Source organism: Metopolophium dirhodum, chromosome 1 (genome assembly GCF_019925205.1).
Source record: "Metopolophium dirhodum isolate CAU chromosome 1, ASM1992520v1, whole genome shotgun sequence".
Lineage (NCBI taxonomy): Eukaryota > Metazoa > Arthropoda > Insecta > Hemiptera > Aphididae > Metopolophium > Metopolophium dirhodum.
In genome coordinates, this window is record NC_083560.1 from 85,928,311 (window position 1) to 85,947,253 (window position 18,943).

General features: G+C 29.4%; 1 protein-coding gene and 2 pseudogenes across 1 annotated transcript; all 3 read left to right on the forward strand.

The window, feature by feature from the left end:
* The first annotated feature begins 1,480 nt into the window (after positions 1 to 1,480).
* LOC132936567 (uncharacterized) lies at positions 1,481 to 2,922 on the forward strand. Its single transcript, XM_061003310.1, has 4 exons — positions 1,481 to 1,980; positions 2,211 to 2,331; positions 2,427 to 2,629; positions 2,741 to 2,922. Exons 2-4 carry the CDS (start codon positions 2,323 to 2,325, stop codon positions 2,895 to 2,897), a joined length of 369 nt encoding a protein of 122 aa, XP_060859293.1. The 5' UTR covers positions 1,481 to 1,980; positions 2,211 to 2,322; the 3' UTR covers positions 2,898 to 2,922.
* A 4,853-nt stretch (positions 2,923 to 7,775) lies between these two features.
* On the forward strand, positions 7,776 to 10,876 carry LOC132935982 (uncharacterized; annotated as a pseudogene).
* Positions 10,877 to 17,918: 7,042 nt separating this feature from the next.
* LOC132942880 (uncharacterized) lies at positions 17,919 to 18,943 on the forward strand (annotated as a pseudogene).

The window sequence follows — 18,943 nt, forward strand, 5'->3', positions numbered from 1 at the left end:
CATAATAAATACAATACTTTATATTAAAAAAATATAATCTTATTTTGTTTTTAACAGATTGTACCCAATTCCTGTAACTGATAATTAAGATTTTGTATCTGCATATTAAAATTATTTATACATTGCCAATAGTCGGTACATCTAGAACGATAAAATATAAGGATCTTTTCTTTCTCTTCTTTAAAAAAAAGCAATTTTTCTTTTAATACACATGTATGTATATAATATTCGTTAATATAAGTTACATTGAGAGAAGGAGAAGGACTTATTCTAGTTAAAAACAATTGATATTTTATATTTTTAATATTTTTTTTATTCTGTTTAAGTCTCCATCTTCTCATGAAATGGTCTTTTTCATCCGTTTCTGTATAACTTTCAATCATTTGTTTATAATAGTCTATTTCGTTTAAAATATCATTGTGAGAATTCATTATTTAAAATGGTTAAAAAAATGTTAGAACTAATATATATAAAGAAATATGTTAAAAAAAAAAAAATCTGATAATTAGAAACTGGTTCCTATATCAACTAGCATTGCGTATAATTTAAAGTTAGCTGATAATCAAGTTTTATATCATGTTATTCAATAAATATAATCATTTACATACTGTATACGGAATACAAACTTGTTTTTAAACGTATCCCTACTTTTTAGCATTTTTTAATCATTAAATATACATTATGGTAGTTAAAATGACTATAATATATCAGTCAGCATAGTGAATAATTTAATGTAAGCTAATATGTCTATATTTTATATATTATAATAATCAAGTTTTTATATTATGTTATTCATATAATTATAATCATATACATACTGTATACACTTGTTTTTTTTCAACTTATTTCAACTTTCTAACATTTTTTTAACCATTTAATATACAACATGATAAACATAGATATTTTAATTAATCAACCTTTTAAATTTAAAAAAAAAAATTAATTATAAAAACCTTGTACATTTAATATTAAAATTACTAATAAAACTATTGAATATCGGTTCATTATAACCACTTATAACCACTTCCCTAAACGCTTATGTTATGTTATGTTTTTTGCTATCGTGTATTATTTTTCGTTTAAAAACTAGTAAAGATGTGGAGTTTTAGATTCGATAAGATGATTTTTTTTTTTAAAAAATATATAAATAATGAAATAAATAGGTACTTACATTAAAGTATTTTCTAATGTTTAGAGACGAATGACTGTTGATGATGCCGGTGTTGGACTGGTAAACTATGTAGGTTTGAAGTATTTTCCAATGTTGAGTGATGAACCCTTATTGATGATGTCGATGTTGGACTGGTAAACTTGGTAGGATTGAAGTATTTTCAATATTCGATGGTGAATGACTGCCGCTTGTTGTTGCTGGTAGAGAACACAAGCTGGACTGATATCGTTTGACTATCAAATGCTGCGTTATATAGTCGAGAATCATCTCCTACTTTCCTAGTTATCGTTTAAAACTTATTCGAAGAAATCGTATGACCTGTTCATGTAATATTAATTTTAAAAACAACTAAGTTATTTTGTAGTAATAGTAATTATAATATATAATGTATGTATTGGTGTTGACCGTAGTCCGGAATATTCATTTAAAAATAGCTAGGTCAAATTTTAGGGCGTTGTCCGAATAAAAACTAGTATCGATAGGAGGTCGTATAAGACCGTTGGCGGAATAAAACTGGGCGTTGTCCGAATAAAAACTAGTATCGATAGGAGGTCGTATAAGACCGTTGGCGGAATAAAACTGATATTAATAAGAGGACAAATTAAGGGCGTTGGCTGGTTTAATGAACATTGCTATGAATATTCCACATTTCAAAGTATCTATGGTAGTGGAAACATTACAGTATATAAGGCTAGCGTATTAACAGCAATATTACAGTCAACATTCAGCAACTAGAACTTCTTCATCATCTATAACAATTCAGCTTCAAGATGTCTTACAGAACTTCGATCATCGATTCCGGATCAGAGGTTAGTAATTGAATCACTTTAATAACTAAAGCAAATTGGAGGTCAGTCGTAAAACTACTCAACGCTATGGTTATAATAAATTCGTGGTTGATTATAACTTTATTTTAAACATAATATTAAAATTAAATAATAATTAGAGTGTGACTGTAACGTTGCTCAATATTGTTTTAGAGATCGGCTGTAAGCCACTCATACATTTATAGTTATTCACCTTAGTTTATGTTTTATAGAACGAATTTGAGTCCCTGGACACAAAAAAGCCTTCTACTTCAAAGCAGGCCAAAACATCGTTAAAAAGAGGGGCTGAAAAAACAGTAGACAAAAAAAAACAAAAAAAAACAGATGAAAACAGTAAGATAAATAATAATTTATCATATTAATACTTTATCTAATATTCTAAGGTTATGAATTATGGCATGAATTTATTTATTTGTTTTTTTTTTTAGAGTTCATCATACAGAGAAATTCTCGAAGAGAAATTGCGGGCGGAAGAATTTGATGAAGAGATTTTTAATTCTGTCACTTTTCGTCAGGGAGATGGTTTGGCTACCATCAAAAGCCAATTTAATCCAGACGAAAAGCCGACGGATTATTGGACGATAACACATTACAAGTGTGCGAATATACACAACGTCCCAACAAAGGAAAGGTAAAGACTAGACTTTGGTTTATTTTTTAATTAAAAAACTATTGCTAAATGAAAAAAATCATTAGTTTTTATTCACTGCCAAACTGATTGAATAATTAATTTATGTTGCAGGTGGCGACACTCTGAGGCATCTGTCAAGGTGACGACATCGGACAAGTCAAAAGATCAGACTCTCAATACAAGTTTAAACGAGACCATGCAGGTTATATTTGATGTAATTTTGAAAGACCCGGAACGTCGTACAATAAGAAATAAATTAGCCGCATGAAAAAAAAAAAAATGTAGTATAAAAATATTTTTATTTATTTAATAAAAAAAACAATACATAAATATAAATGAATTTGTATTATATCATACTATTAAGTCCTGTAAAATCATGTCAGACATTACATTAAAATGAAATTGTAAAATCTCATACAAAAATGAAGTGTCATCGTTTTGTAGATGAGAATAATAACTAAAATCATAGTTCTGTATATACTGGTTTGTGAATTCGTTTCTCTGGCAACTGATGGGCAAACCACGGACATCGTTTTTAATCAGTTCGTAAGCTGCATCGAATGTTGTTTGAAAACTCGGTAGACGTTTCTGTTTTTCTGCGATATAAAGGTCGACACAATGTTGAAGTTGTTTTAGTCTGCAGAAATCTATATGCGAGAGTGTAATATAATCATCATTTATATGCAAGGTTATTGAACTCTGCTTCACATTAATTGAATATGTAAAGTTCTCAGTAATTTTTACACGTCTACACCTGGTATGTAAGTTGTTAGTAATTGAAATGTAATTAGATTCAGACATGAGCGTACACCATTGCTCTAAATTTAATGTAATAATTTTTTTCGTTAACTTACACTCTAATAACACAATAATTGAAATTTGTTTGCTGATTAATAGTCCAACCGTAACACTCTTCTTACCAAATGGACGTATGTCAAATACCGATTTTGACACAATTACCGGTAGACCCATAACAAATTAAAGTTCTTTTCTTTTTAATAATTAAAAAACCTTTAAACTATAAACGTAATTATTTTTTTTAAAAATTTGATGTAATATAACCGATGAGGGATATACTTTGAACTGAAAGCATTTTTACTTTGCAAGCGTATTATATACTAAACTTGATAGATAAAAAAAAAAAAAAATGCAAAAAATGTGAACGTATAGCATAGTCGGCTACTGCATGTAGTAGAGGGGAGAATTACATATACTTACCTGTTACCTGAAAACATTTAAATTATTGCTACACGCGCTAACCCACTAGGCTATACGTTCACGAGATATTAAATCAAATATTAACACATATAAGTTGTTTTAAAAAATCAACATTTATTTTCATTTACTATAACATAATATAATAAAAAAACATGATTAACAAACGGTATCGTATGACCCAGTTTCACAATTACAAATATGTTCGGTTTTACAATATTTACTTAATATGTTTTGAACATATTGATTACCTTTCATTAATAACACAAATAAACACCTTGGGCTGAATCTGCAATGTTCAATCCATGGATCGTCCAGCCTTTCCCAGTTATGAAGAATAAGTCCGCAACAAAAGCATTCTACAACATCATCCACTCCTGAATATTTTAAGCCACATTCAGACAATGTATATTTATTTTGAAAAGTATTTTTTGGGAATAATTTGAATGTTTTAAATCTTGATGAAAACGAAGAAAATTCTGGATGAACTGCAGCCGGATTATTTCGTATACGATAAACTAATGATTGAAAATCATTTGAACATTTTTGAAAGTTCATTTTTGAAAAAAATTTATAAATTGAAAAACAATTTAATGAAATTTTAAGAAAATAAAGTAAAATGAGACACAACTTGAGTAAACGGCGGATCATTGACGACTGAATATAAAAAACGATTAGCTTATAACTCAAAAGTATATAAATTAAAAAAAAATATAGACATTCATTAATTAGATAAATTACAGTGAAACCAACCTAAATGAAAAAAAAATGTGAATATATAGTAATATTTAGTAATTATAATTTCAGTTTTATAATAAGGCTTGTGTTCTGTATTTTAAATAATTATTCCATTTTAGTAATAAGGTTTGTTGAGAAAAAAACCATTTAGCATGTACACTGTAAATATTTGGACAAAACTGACTTTGAGTGTGCAAACTCTTCATAATTTTTACACGGTAAAATTATTGTGTCCAAGGGGGACATCCTCCCTTGAACGGTGTGAAATTACCGTGTAAAAAGTGTACAAATTCTTCATAATTTTTACACGGTAAAATTATTGTGTCCAAGGGGGACATCCTCCCTTGAACGGTGTGAAATTACCGTGGTGACACAAAAAGTAGACTGTGAACATACAAATGTATACTACTTTTATTTAAAGTACAAGAACATATTTAGTTAAGTATAGGATATTCAGGGAAGAAGTTAGTTTCTTTTGAATATATTTTAACCGTAGCTCGGAGCACGAATGGTATTTAGGATTTTAATATTACAATAATAAATTACGATTGATCCAAATAATTATAAATAATACAAAATAATGTTTATTATGACTTAAGTGTCGAATACACTGAGCGAATTTACTCGCTAGTCGTTGGCGAACAAAGTTGCGCGTGTGTGAGCGTGTAGCGACCTGTCCAATTACATTGAGCGATTGAATTCGCTCGCGGCTCGCTCGCTCGCTACCAGTCACTACTTGCTGGCACACTAGCGATTTTGCCAGCTGGCAGTTAGCCGCTAGGGCGGTTTTATAATTAAGCGATTTTACTCGCTGGAGTATAAAAACACCAGTATTTAATAGCGACTAAAGCAGCCCAGCCGTCAACTTTAATCGCGGGCGAGCAGCGAGTATTACATTGAGTGACTTTAGTCGAAGCTGGTTAATTCGCCAGCGATTAGGGAATAAATTCGCTCAGTGTAATCGACGCTGAACGAGCAAAGTATACCAAAATGTGGGATTGTCTCAGAGTTCAGGTGCGCGTAACGTAATCGCTGTATTAATAATATATACAGTACCTATATATATATATATAGTAATATAAATATAATATAATATATTAATAGTAGCCAGTAGGTATATAAACAGTATATTATTGTAAATAATAGATACCTAGGTACATATTATTATATATAATATGTGTATGTTGGCTATTGTACACATATTATTATGTTTATAAAATATAAGTAATGATGTACCTAGGTAAAAATTGTTACAATAGTTATTGTAGGTTGGTTCGGTTTGGTTAGTATTTGTATCATCTTTATTATATTATTATATATTACCTATACTAGCTGATCCCGTGCACTTCGTTACCCGTTAAATGTATCAACTCTATTATATGACTTAAACTTTGTTCAATTCGTTATTCAGTGTAGTATGGTGTTCAACATTTATCTTATCTTTTCCGTTGCCCGGAATAAAAATTCTTAATCGCAGCAGTAGGTAGGTCCGGTAGATCGGGGACCCCGTGCTGTTTGTACATAAGTGTAGATAGAAAACAAAATCCGTGATTGATTAATTGTTTTTTTTTTTTCACAGCAACCAATAATATTTATAATTATAATAGCTTTAAAACCCATGGCGACCATTTATAAACAAAAATGTCCACCTTAAATAGGTATCTAAATCCCCGTCTGAGCACCAGAGCACATACCCTGGTATGACCTAGGGGTGTGATTTGTAGCCTATGTCAGCTTATTCTGATGTATAAGCTATATTATTGTAAAGTTTCATTAAAATCCATTCATTAGTTTTTACGTGAAAGAGTAACAAAGTAACAGACTTTCGCATTTATAATAGGATAGGATTTAATTTAATTTATGGTTAAGTACATTATAATATAATATATTACGCACCAGTACGCTCAACGCTGTACGCCACTGCAGAGTGCAGGCTGCCACTACCAATGATACAAATATAAAATGTCTATTATCTATCATCTATGAACATGGTTATTTCGATTATGTTATCTCCGATCATCGGTACCTCCTTGACGCGGAATAGGGGTACTTGTCCCGAAATATCATGGGAGAAAAAAAAAAAGAAAAAATAAAAAAAAAAATGATAAACCAACTTAGCCAACCTCAAATAAGTTCAAATTTTTCAATACAGAATTTAGTATTCATAAATTCACCACCTTGAAGTTCAATATCAATTATGTATTTAATAATTCCCGCCTTTTTATTATTCTATTGTTGTGTTTTGTAACGGTTTTTGAGAGACGTTTTTCCCAGTTTCCCACCGCCTAGCCACCTCCCACCATCACGATTATCGAAGGATGTGCTACCGCACTAAGTCGAAATGATTGAACAACGACTCGCCCTCGAACTCTACGTCTACGGAATTATTTCGCTTCTATACACGCACGACGCACCACCGTTAGCTGTTTAAGTTGTTCGTTTGTTCTTTGAAACGTTGACATACTTGATTCTGCCGACTTTGTTTGTGCTTTCGCACGTCACTCTTTAAAACTTTGACCATAGATCATACCTAATTCCGCGGACTGTTCGTGCTTTCGCACGTCATTTTTGAAATATTGACCATCGGTCATACCCGTCATTGACTTGTTCGTGCTTTGTACGTCGCTCTTTAAAACTTTGACCATAGGTCATATCTGATTCCGCGGACTGTTCGTGCTTTCGCACGTCATTTTTGAAATATTGACCATCGGTCATTGACTTGTTCGTGCTTTGTACGTCGCTCTTTAAAACTTTGACCATAGGTCATACCTGATTCCGCGGACTGTTCGTGCTTTCGCACGTCATTTTTGAAATATTGACCATCGGTCATTGACTTGTTCGTGCTTTGTACGTCGCTCTTTAAAACTTTGACCATAGGTCATACCTGATTCCGCGGACTGTTCGTGCTTTCGCACGTCATTTTTGAAATATTGACCATCGGTCATTGACTTGTTCGTGCTTTGTACGTCGCTCTTTAAAACTTTGACCATAGGTCACACCTGATTCCGCGGACTGTTCGTGCTTTCGCACGTCATTTTTGAAATATTGACCATCGGTCATTGACTTCTTCGTGCTTTGTACGTCGCTCTTTAAAACTTTGACCATCGGTCATACCCGATTCCGTCGACTTTGTGCTATCACTTGTCTATTCAGTAGTAATTTGAATAATTTTATTTTGTTTGTATTTTCTGTGTTTCGTTATTCGTTGTAAACTGCCTACCTGCTATTCATCTGATATTATTTGTTATAATTAATTAAAAACAATTACTTTTTTTTATCTTTATTTGTGTATTTACTTTAGCATATAGGTTTGTAATAATGATGAACAACGAAGAAATCGTCGCTCTTCCAGATCATTTGGTGGACCATGACTAATTTTTGCCAGTTGTGTATGAAGATGATCATATACTGCATGAAGAAGAAGAGGAACTAGAAGATGAAGAAGATGAAGAGATTGTCGTTGTAGGAGTGTCTGAAACTTATTCTATAATTCCTGGAGTTCAAAGCCGATCAAGGATTTATGTGGACAATTTAGGATTTAAGTACTACAAACGTGAAGCTCGAGGAGGCCGCGTGTATGTATAATAGTATTATTTTTTAATTTGTATATAGTACCTATTCAATTTAATTATTAATCACCCAACTTTATTTGACCTTTATTGTTAACTTAATTAACATTATTTTACATTATGTATAATATAGGTATATTTGTTAAATTTATAGGTATTTAGTATGCGGACGGCAGAAGAAGCGGAACCAGTACTGTCATTCCACTGCAACTGTAAGTACAGATTTGAGGGATAATAGGATTCATCTACAGAACTACCACGATCACCAACCTGCAGAGATTGACCTGAATGTGCCGTTTTTGAGAGAAGCCATTGGTGAAAGAGGAATTGATCCAGCAGTTACAACTTCATTTATGAGAACATTGTATAATAATGAAATTATCAAGTGAGTCATATTCAAACTTATCTATATAATCATATTCATATTATTTATTATTTGTTAGTACTTATAAATAATGAACAATATAAATTAATTTTTAACTACTTTGTTGGTATTTTTTAATTATGTCTGTTAGCCACCCAGAAGCAGCTCCCAACTACACATTCCTTCAAGCTCAAGAACGAGTGAAAAAGATGAGACGTAGAAGATTCCCACTACAACCACTTGACATAGGACAACTTGCTGTTGCGCTGAATGAAGAACGTAATGCCATTTATGCTTCTACAGTTCAAAATCCCCCATCTAGGTAAATGAAATTGTTTGTAATAAGCTTATAACTAATAAACTATTTTATTATAATTAGTCACATACATTTAATATATTAACAATATAATATCAATATGTGAAATGTATATTTTATTCAATTTTAAATTAACAATTACTGATAAAAAAATGTCTAGTAATTTAAATTGAGATTAATAATTGGACCTCCAGGTAGATGCTTATATTTTTATCAAAACCTTTAATAATATTTTATGCCTTTATGGACACATTTGTGGTTATTTTTTTCCCATATCTATGAATAGTATTTTTGTGTATTTAATCTCTATTTATCATCAAGTAGTTAAAATATTGCTTTTAAAGGACATTGTCTGTTTATAATAATTATTAATATGATAAGCATTCTATACTTAATGCTGTTGACATAATTATCTCTTAAACAATTTCACTGTAAATTTACAAATTTTAAGTTATCAAATTTAATATTTGACTCATTAATTATTATTCACAGTTATAAAAAACAAAATTATATCAAGGTATTTGTAGTTGTGAATACATCATGTTTAACCTTACAATGACAAATTGAATAATACATTAAATTATTTTCAGTTAGAATGTTCAAAATTATTACTTTTTATTTTAAAAATTGGTATTAGGTTCTTTCAACAAGCATTAGTGGTCAATGGAAGGAGTGTTGGACTGATCTTTGCAAATATGGCTGCAATTGAAAAATACCGAGAAGACTTGGCCACGGTGACATTGGTTGGGATTGATGGAACTTTCAAGACTGTGCCTCGTGTTCCAGCAGATTTAAAATGTTTCCTAACAGTCCAGGTGGTTTTCAGAAGTGTAGTAAGTGTTTTATAATTTTTATTATGTATACATAACCAACATTATTTTTCTTGATATATTTCTCATAAATTTTTTTTTTTTTTTTTTAGTCGTTTCCAATGGTCTATGCTCTACTGGGGAGTATGACTGAAGAAGTTTATTCGGCTCTGTTTGATATTGTACGAAATATTTTACCATTAAATTATGAACTTGTTTGTTTTATTACAGATTATGAAAAAGCTTTGATGTCAGCTGTTCAGCAATCATTTCCAGAAAGCCAATTAAGATGTTGTTGGTTCCATTTTACTCAAGTAACTATGTTATAAAGTGTGTGTAATAAGTGATCATTGTATTTTAAAAAAATTGTTTTTTTTTTTAGTCAATTGTACGTTATTGTCACCGAAGGATGAATAGTGTTTTGGACTTGGTTCGTACAAACCCGGTAGCAGCTCGAGTTCTCAGAATGGTAAATAAGTTTGATATTTTTATTAAATTATGTATTTTGTATTTCTCTTTCATACTTCTCTATTGTATTATTAGGTTTTGGCATTACCTCATCTACCCGCTACTAGGAATGACCCACGCTGTCCACAATTTTCCATGACTGATGGTTTCAGGGCTATCATTCATTACACTAGACAATTTCCTGAGATTGAACGAGACATGAGAAACTTTTTAATTGGCTATGTAGAATCTTTTTGGTTGTTACAGGTCGGTCCAGATTTAATCAGTGTTTTTGGAGAAGAATATAGAACCAACAACTACTTGGAGTCTTTCCACGCTACACTTCTTGTTCAAATGCAAAGACACCCTAATGTTTGGAATTTCCTTCGTGAGTTTTTGTAGCACATAGTGTGTTCATGTTGCATCCCCTTGTCTTTGTTTTTATATATGTATTATATAATGTTGTATTTTATGTTTCATGTTTAACCTAATAAGAAGTAGTACTTCCAAGATGTGTTGCTTGTCTTATATGTTTGTGTTTATGTATAACTATATGTGTTTCATGTGTAACCTAACAAAAAGAAGTTATTGGTTAGTAATTGGTAAGTAAATGCGTAGTTTAAAATTTGATTTTCAATTAAAATGTTTGATTTTTATCTTTGGGTTTGGTATTTTTATTACATGTGTCTTATTAAAATAGATATTAAATATTGCAATTATTTATTTCATACTGATCAATAACTTTACTTACAGAGAAACTGACTATCATTGAAAATCAATATTTCATTGAATTTGAACAAGCCAGAAGAAACCTCAGGGTGATTATTAATTTTTAATTATTTTTTTTAACTTAATTATATACCTAATAATTACATTACAGATTAGAGATGGTGCATCAAGAAGGGAACGAGGAGCTGGTCATGTGGAGCAACTGAACCAAGATGGGGACCTCATAGGATTTTTGAGAAGGGCTGGACATCGCAATGATGGATATGTACAAGGCATAATCGGGCCATATCCACAGGTAAAAATATTTTTTAATTTTAATTAACTTTGTAAATTACTTAATATGATTTTTTTGTTTTTACATAGGTTTGATAAGTTGTATCTTTTACAATCAGCCCGAGATTCTATGGTCAACTATAATTAATTTCATTGTTAATTATATTTATAATATATTTTAAGTTTTTATAAACGTTGATCGTTCTAAAATATTATAACACTTGTTTTATTTTGTTTTATCCATTAATCCTAACAAATTTTTCTACGGTAATTTTGTATTTATTATTTTAAACAAATAATTATTAAATGTTCTAATTAAAATATAATGTTAATTGTATGTGGGCAACAAAACCCTAAATATAAGTTAATTTAGTTTTGTATTAATTATAATATAAATATTCATAATTTTAATAGTTTTTGTATAAAAAATACAGTGAAACCTCCACTAACGGACACCTCCCAATAGCGGACGTTTTTTGGGGAACGGATGAATAAATTTCAAATATGTAACCCCTCTGAATAACGGACAAAATTTTGGTGACCGAGAGTGTCTGCTATTCGGAGGTTTCACTATATAATTAATGTTTTGATTCAATAACTACTATTATGTTAAGCTTGTTTTTTTCTCTACTAGTAATTTATATTATAATAGCTATATTGTTCTATTATTATGTAACATTTCAATTTTAAATTTATTATATGTATACTATCAACGTTGTTCTATTACCATTACTTACTGTTATTTTTCATATAGATTTTATTTGACTACTTTCCTAACTTTCTTTTTAGCACAAGCTTTGCTTTTGAAAAGAGAACCAAAAGTTTTAACCTTTATATTGTACATATTTATATTATTTATTATTTTATAAAACTTGCAGGGTATTATATAATTTAAAATAAAAATTTTCATTTAATGTAATTCAAACGAATAATGTAAAACAACTCGTAAGAGAGATTTTCAAAATTTCGAAATTTCCTATTTTCATTTGCGTTTTGTCCAGAATCCGAAGGTGCTACGAAGATTTCCCTCAGAGATCAAATTGATCTCATCAGCATTCTTTAGAAAGTCTTGCTTTTCGTTTTTCCGAAATGTTTATATTTTAACTTTTTTGAATTATACAATAATAATTGTACCACGCCATAATTGTACAATAATATTTGAATATTAAAATAAATTTTTCTCATAAATATATAACTAAAATTCTTGGGTTGGTATCACCATTTGTATAGTTTGTGAGGAATTTAGGTTTCTATGTTGGCACACATGGATGAGCTGGTTGGTTTTTTTTAAATTTTTTTAAATTTTTTTTCTCCCATGAAATTTCGGGACAAGTGCCCGAGGCCCCCTTGACGCACGAGACAAAATTATTATTGTCGCGCGTTGTGAACCGTTCGTCCGTGCCGCGTCGAGTCGCATCGGTCGTCTGCATCTTGTTTGTATTGTATTAACTGTTTAGCGACTAGCGAGTAGCGAGTATAATTTATTTTTGGTTTTTACCACGGACCACTGTCGATATTATTTTTTATTATACCTAATACCCCTAATACTGTCATCTTACTCATTTGTCATTTCACTATTTCAGTATATTTACTATAGCTTGTTTTCAACACTCATCAGTTGTTTCATAAATGTAAGTACCTACCTATATTTTATATTATATAGTATCATATTATACCAGTTATATTATATACCGGTTAGAATTATAACCATCGTTCCAGCTACATATTATAGTAATAAGGTTAAATAATGACAACTATAACAAACAATCATCATGTACAAACTTAGAAACCGTATAATAAACCTTATAATACATTTTTCGTTTTTAGTTGTTACTGGACAATTTACGAATTGCTAGATAGCACGTTATTCCCGCCCACCCTTCAATTATTTAGGAATTAAATGAAACAATTATTTTATTGTTGATTTGGTTAATATTATTGCTTTAAAGGTTTTGAGACTTATTGGCACTTTCATAGTTTTTTTTACTTTTTAGTGTTGAATACAAAAAAATAGTAGTTAAGTAGTGGTGTACACAAGTTGCGGCTGTCATAGTATGCGGTCTACCTGTAATCGGCTGGTGACAAACACATTTTTTAATTATTACATTTTTTTTTAAAATTATTTAAAATAATGCCCAAAATTCATCATTCTTGACAACAATTATTATACTATAATATTATGATACAATTTTTTATTTATTTATTTGCGGTAGACCACCTATTATATTCGTTGCAGTAGTATATTATACAACATATTATATTATACAAGTATAAGATATTAAAGTTGCTTTTATAAATTTATTTAAATGAGAGTAGGAATAAAAGTAAAACTATTATTATTATTCAAATATCTACTAAAAAACCTGAATACTAATACAATATATTTTAGTGAGTAATATTAATAGTGTTGTAAGTTTTGTTATTATAAAATATTATATTATTTATTAATAGGTAATAATATATTGATTGATATTAAATTAATTATTTTGTTTTCTCACTTATATGTTCATGCGTCATCATGCCTATATGTTTATTATAAGTGTATTATAAACATTAAAATATATATTATTAATACATGATAGAGGTATATTGTTTATTTACAATTTTTATATTAATTATTTTTACTTCTTTATGTTAAAATATTTCCTTTGTTATTATCAAATGTTAAGTTAATATATATTTTCCAAATATTATCTTAATTATATTTAGTAGGTATACTTATTAATACTGATATTCTGCCTACGGACCAAATATTATCCCTACACCTATCAAAGACATTGCATATTTGTTTTTAATATTTTAATGAACTTATTTATAAGACTGATGAATTTAATTTACTTTTAATTATATCAAAAAGTTATATCTAGTTTTTATCAAAGTGTAGGACCTGCATTTACTGCAAAAAAACCTAACCTAGGGCCTAGGGCCTTTTTTTCGCGATCCCCAAGATTCGAAAATTACGTAATACGTTGTATTAATTGTGGGATGGTATTAATAGTGGGAAATACTTAGGAATATTATTATCACAAAGTATTCGAATACATATTCTGAATACTTTTTTTTAAAGTATTCGGAATATGTATTTGAAATACTTTTAAAAAGTATTTTACCCAAGTCTGCATTCTGAACATTTAAAAAAAAAAAATCAAGTCGATATGTGCAATATTAAAGAAAATAGGTTTTCTTGAAAATTCAATAACAGATCTACAATTCGGTGCGCAGAGTTGAGAAATAACATATTCGCAGGTATACGTAAGCACTTTGGGCTTTTTATTAAAATCTATGAAAACCTATTTTTTTTAATATTGCACTTATGGACCTGATTTTTTTTTAATTGTTCAGGAAGGTATCCTAAGTCAAATTTTACTGTTGGAAAATTTCTATCAACCCTAAGACCAAAATAATAGGGTAAAAATTACGATATTTTGGATCGTCATATATTATTCGCATTCCAATTTTGGTGTTCAACTTAAACAAAACAAACATTAATTATATTGTTCTTATACCTCACACTACAATAACAATAATTACGATGAAATTAATTGTGCATAAATATTATAAAGCTTAGGGATTGGATCGTACTTATGTTAAATACAACGGACCGTTACCGACCTGAAAAAATATTAATACTTTTATTAAAAATGAATCGATTTTTAAGCGAAAACTAAAAAAAAATCATTGGTTTGTTGACGTTCGAAACGACGAGAGTAGTAATAGACTACTGCAGTAACCAATAGTCATATAGCTAGGACATCCTTCCCATTTGAATGTACAATAAATTGTAAATTAGCCTTATAATCGCTAATAATCAAAAATAATAATTAAGCCATACCTTATGTGCCAATATTATGTGTAGACTGCGGTGGCCCATTTTTTTGTATAAACACTGTTCACTAATTTATTACACACAGTTAAAAAAAATACAAATGAACATTGCATGTGGATGTGATGACATAGGTACACGCCGACACCATACACACAATATTATTATACTATAATAATATTGTATTTTACCCACGTACATGCGCGCGTGTGCGTTAAAAATTTCTATGAACGAGAATATTCACGTATATGACACATTGTCAAGTATATACACAGGTTATATTAATCATTAATATTTGTATTGAAAATAAATTGATTTTTACGTGCAAATACAAAAAATCGTTTTTTTTGACGTTCGAAACGACGAAAGCGGTACTAAACTATACTGCAGTACCCAATATCCTTATAGATTATCCCTCATGAATGTACAATTTGCGCATGCGCATCGAACAAAGGAGTCCAGCCCTCGGCACATATCGTTGCAACATCATAAGGTAAGATTAAATTATTATTTTTGATTTTTATTATATGATTAAGGAATATACGGCGTTACGGCCTATGATGCTATGGGCGAGACGTGGCCGTTTGTATATTTTTTTGGTCCAAAAAAAAATAACCATAGTACTGTGACAAAAATTACATATAACTATTTGAAACAATCTGATTTATCAGAAAAATACAACTTTATATACAGTATAAGCCTGTAAAAAGTTTCCAACGCTATAAAATAACCACCTTGCCTATAGCTGCCTATATTAAGTTGCCTATAGCGAACCCCTTTAACCCCTTATTTTTCAGTATAAGCCTGTAAAAAATAATTTGACTCTTTTTAAGCTGTTTACAGACATTGTCAGTTTTCAATTATTTTAGTTTTTTTTTCTCTCTGTGGTCTGCTACTTTGAATCCCACAAAGAGTACAATCCCACCATATCTTGAATCCCACTGAATGAATTTAATTAGGTATTATATTTAATTTTTTTTAGCACATTTTTCTGTGTGTTCTGATCTATCTGAAAAAAATCGTATCATAGAGTTTACTTGGGGTTTATTATAAAATCTATGAAAACATATTTTCTTTAAATTTTAATATTGCACTTATCGACCTGATTTTTTTTTTACATTGTTCAGAATGGTATTCTGAGTGATATTTTACATTTGGAAAATTTCCATCAACCCTAAGACTGAATTAATGGGGTAAAAACGACGATATTTTGGATAGTCACAATATAATTATGTTAGTTATCAACAATTCGTGCGACTGAGACTACGACTACGACGTACAGTAATTTAGAATTATTGATTATTTAAAGTAGTAGAGTTGTCTAAGATATAAATATCACTATTCAGTTGGAACACATGAGGAATAGAATAAAATTAAAGGATTAAAACCACATAAGATGATTAAGATTCAAGATTGGTTATGTATGGAATTGTTAAAAATATAATTTTTACCTGTATTATTTTACCTAATATATTAATAGTGGGATGATATTAATTGTTTAAGTACGTTCTTTGATTATTGCACTTATCGACCTGATTTTTATCTTTATCTAGATAACATTACTATAATTTATCTTTATCTTTATCTAGATAAAATTATATTTATCTCGGCTCAACACTGCATTTGGTGCTCCGCTCAGAGTCTAAAATCATATTACACGAAAAATATTTAAATCAAGTCATGTTTTGTATATATAACGATTCAGCGTGATAGTATCTGCCATAGTATCTTAGAATTTGGTTGAGGAATATAGGTTTTTCTACTACGTTTAGTTCGCTAAGTCAAGAAATGTTGCTCCTTAAATTGTTTAAATACTAGTAGTTTTTAATAACTGCATGCGGGGCCCAGCTCTGGCGCAATGGCCAGTCGAAAAGCTGCCATGTATAGCATGGAGATAGAGGGTCCTGGGATCAATACCCGTTAGGGGGACCGTAAATCTTTTGCAATATTTTTTTTAACCAGTTTCATTTTAACTTATTACAATATTAATACTAACAGTGGTTAATGTAATAACAATTGTGAATTTAAATTGTTTAAGTACGTTTTAGGAAAAAAATATCTATTGACAACATATTTATATTTTTAAATGCGGTGGCAAGAATTAGTTTTTTGGTGTTTTTTTCAAAATTCGATTTTTCTAACTCTTTCAATTCTTTTAATCGGTCTAATTTTTTTTTTATCGTTTTCAGGTGGACTCTCTTAGTCTGTTGCACTATCTGGATTGTGTCGGACCAAAAAAATTGACTAAATACAATTTTTTAGAAATTTCATAATTTTTACGGGATTATTAGTTCTTACGGGATAAGCGATAAAAAGTCAATCGATTTTTTTATAATCATTCAAAGTAGCAGACAACGGTAAAATATGACTAATAATATCATCATGAACAATTAAAAAAAAAATCAGGTCGATAAGTGCAATATTAAAGAAAATAGGTTTTCATAGATTTTAATAAAAAGCCCAGGCTGCTTACGTATAGCTGCGAATACGATATTTCTTAACTCTGCGGACCAAATGTAGTGGGAAAACTATATTTCCCAACCAAAATCCATAAATTTATATTTTTCTGATAGATAATAACACACAGAATCTTTATGTATACAAAAATTACCTTAACTTCAAATTTTTTTCCAGAAATCACATTTTGAACCTAAATATATGGCACAATTTCATCGTTTTAGCGGGTTTTTTTGTGTTTGCACATAAGACTATAAATCTTTTATTTCTTACCTAAACTTTATGAAATTGTATTTTTCTGATAGACCAGGTCATGACAATTAAGAAAATATAACTTTTGTCATAGTACGATAGATAGTTTTTCCCTAAATTACTTCGAAAAAATGTATATTGTGATAATCCAAAATATCGTAATTACAGTGGTTTCTTTTTTGAACATAAATCTATTTACCCTTTAGTTTTCACCCAAACTGTATGAAATTATATTTTTCTGATAGACCATTTTATGATAGACACATTTCTTCTATTAATTCAGAACATAATAATGTTATGGATATTCAAGAGTTGATATGGCCTATATCAAATCCAACGCAATTAGATGTTAATGAACAACTGTTGACGGACACTAACATAAAAAAAAATGAAGTATGATATTTTTATATGTATTTTAATAGAAATTATATATCATTATATATAACTTTAGTTTGAGCATGTTCTATGTATTAAAATATTTTTATGGAATTGTAATGATTTTAGGTAAGACTGTTGGCAAGATTAGTGGGGAAAAGTATATCAGAATCAGTTCGGCGAATGATGTCAAAGATGTTTGAAGATTCCTTTCTTCAGCAATATTCTTTTTTAGGTTTTAAAGGATAATCAAAATTCTACGGGTTAAACTCTTGTCAATTACTCTTTGGTAATACTTTTTTCCTTAACCCTAATGGCTATAGTTTTGATTTTAATTTTAGAAAGATACTAATATAATACTATTAACAATTACTTTTTAATAACATATATCATTATTTTTAAATCCATGTCCTATGTACAGTGGACTTTATATAGTGGATATACTTTCCAATGTATATATAGTCTCCCTCCTTTAAAAATATAACATAGTAAATAATGGCACATTCAGAATAATCCATATTTAAATCTATATTATTTTGAATATTAGAGTGATTGAATTATTATTAAATTTGAAGTTAAGAATATTAACTAAGCTTTTTTTATAGAAAAATATTTATAATTAACAATTAATTTTAAAATTTTAAATGATGATAATTATTGCATTAAATCTTCCTAATATTTTTCTTTAAAATTTGATAACTTTAATATAAAAATGAAAAATAAAACCAATGAATTGGATTATTTTAAACTTAAAATATAGTATAATATTATGCGTTTGTATGAAGAAACGTAAGTTATTTTAATAATATAGTTTCTGTTAATTTAAATTTGTAGTATTTTTTTCAGATGCTTTAAGAAGTGATAAGAAGTTCATTGCAACACCAGACCATGAAATATCCACTGTAACAGCAAAGTGGTTAGCACAGGCAACTAATAGGGTTACGAAA

What these genes read in the sequence shown, in the direction of transcription:
- LOC132936567 (XM_061003310.1), top strand. An exon ending in AACGTCCCAACAAAGGAAAG is followed by an intron (nt 2,630 to 2,740) that starts GTAAAGACTAGA and finishes TTTATGTTGCAG; the next exon opens with GTGGCGACACTCTGAGGCAT.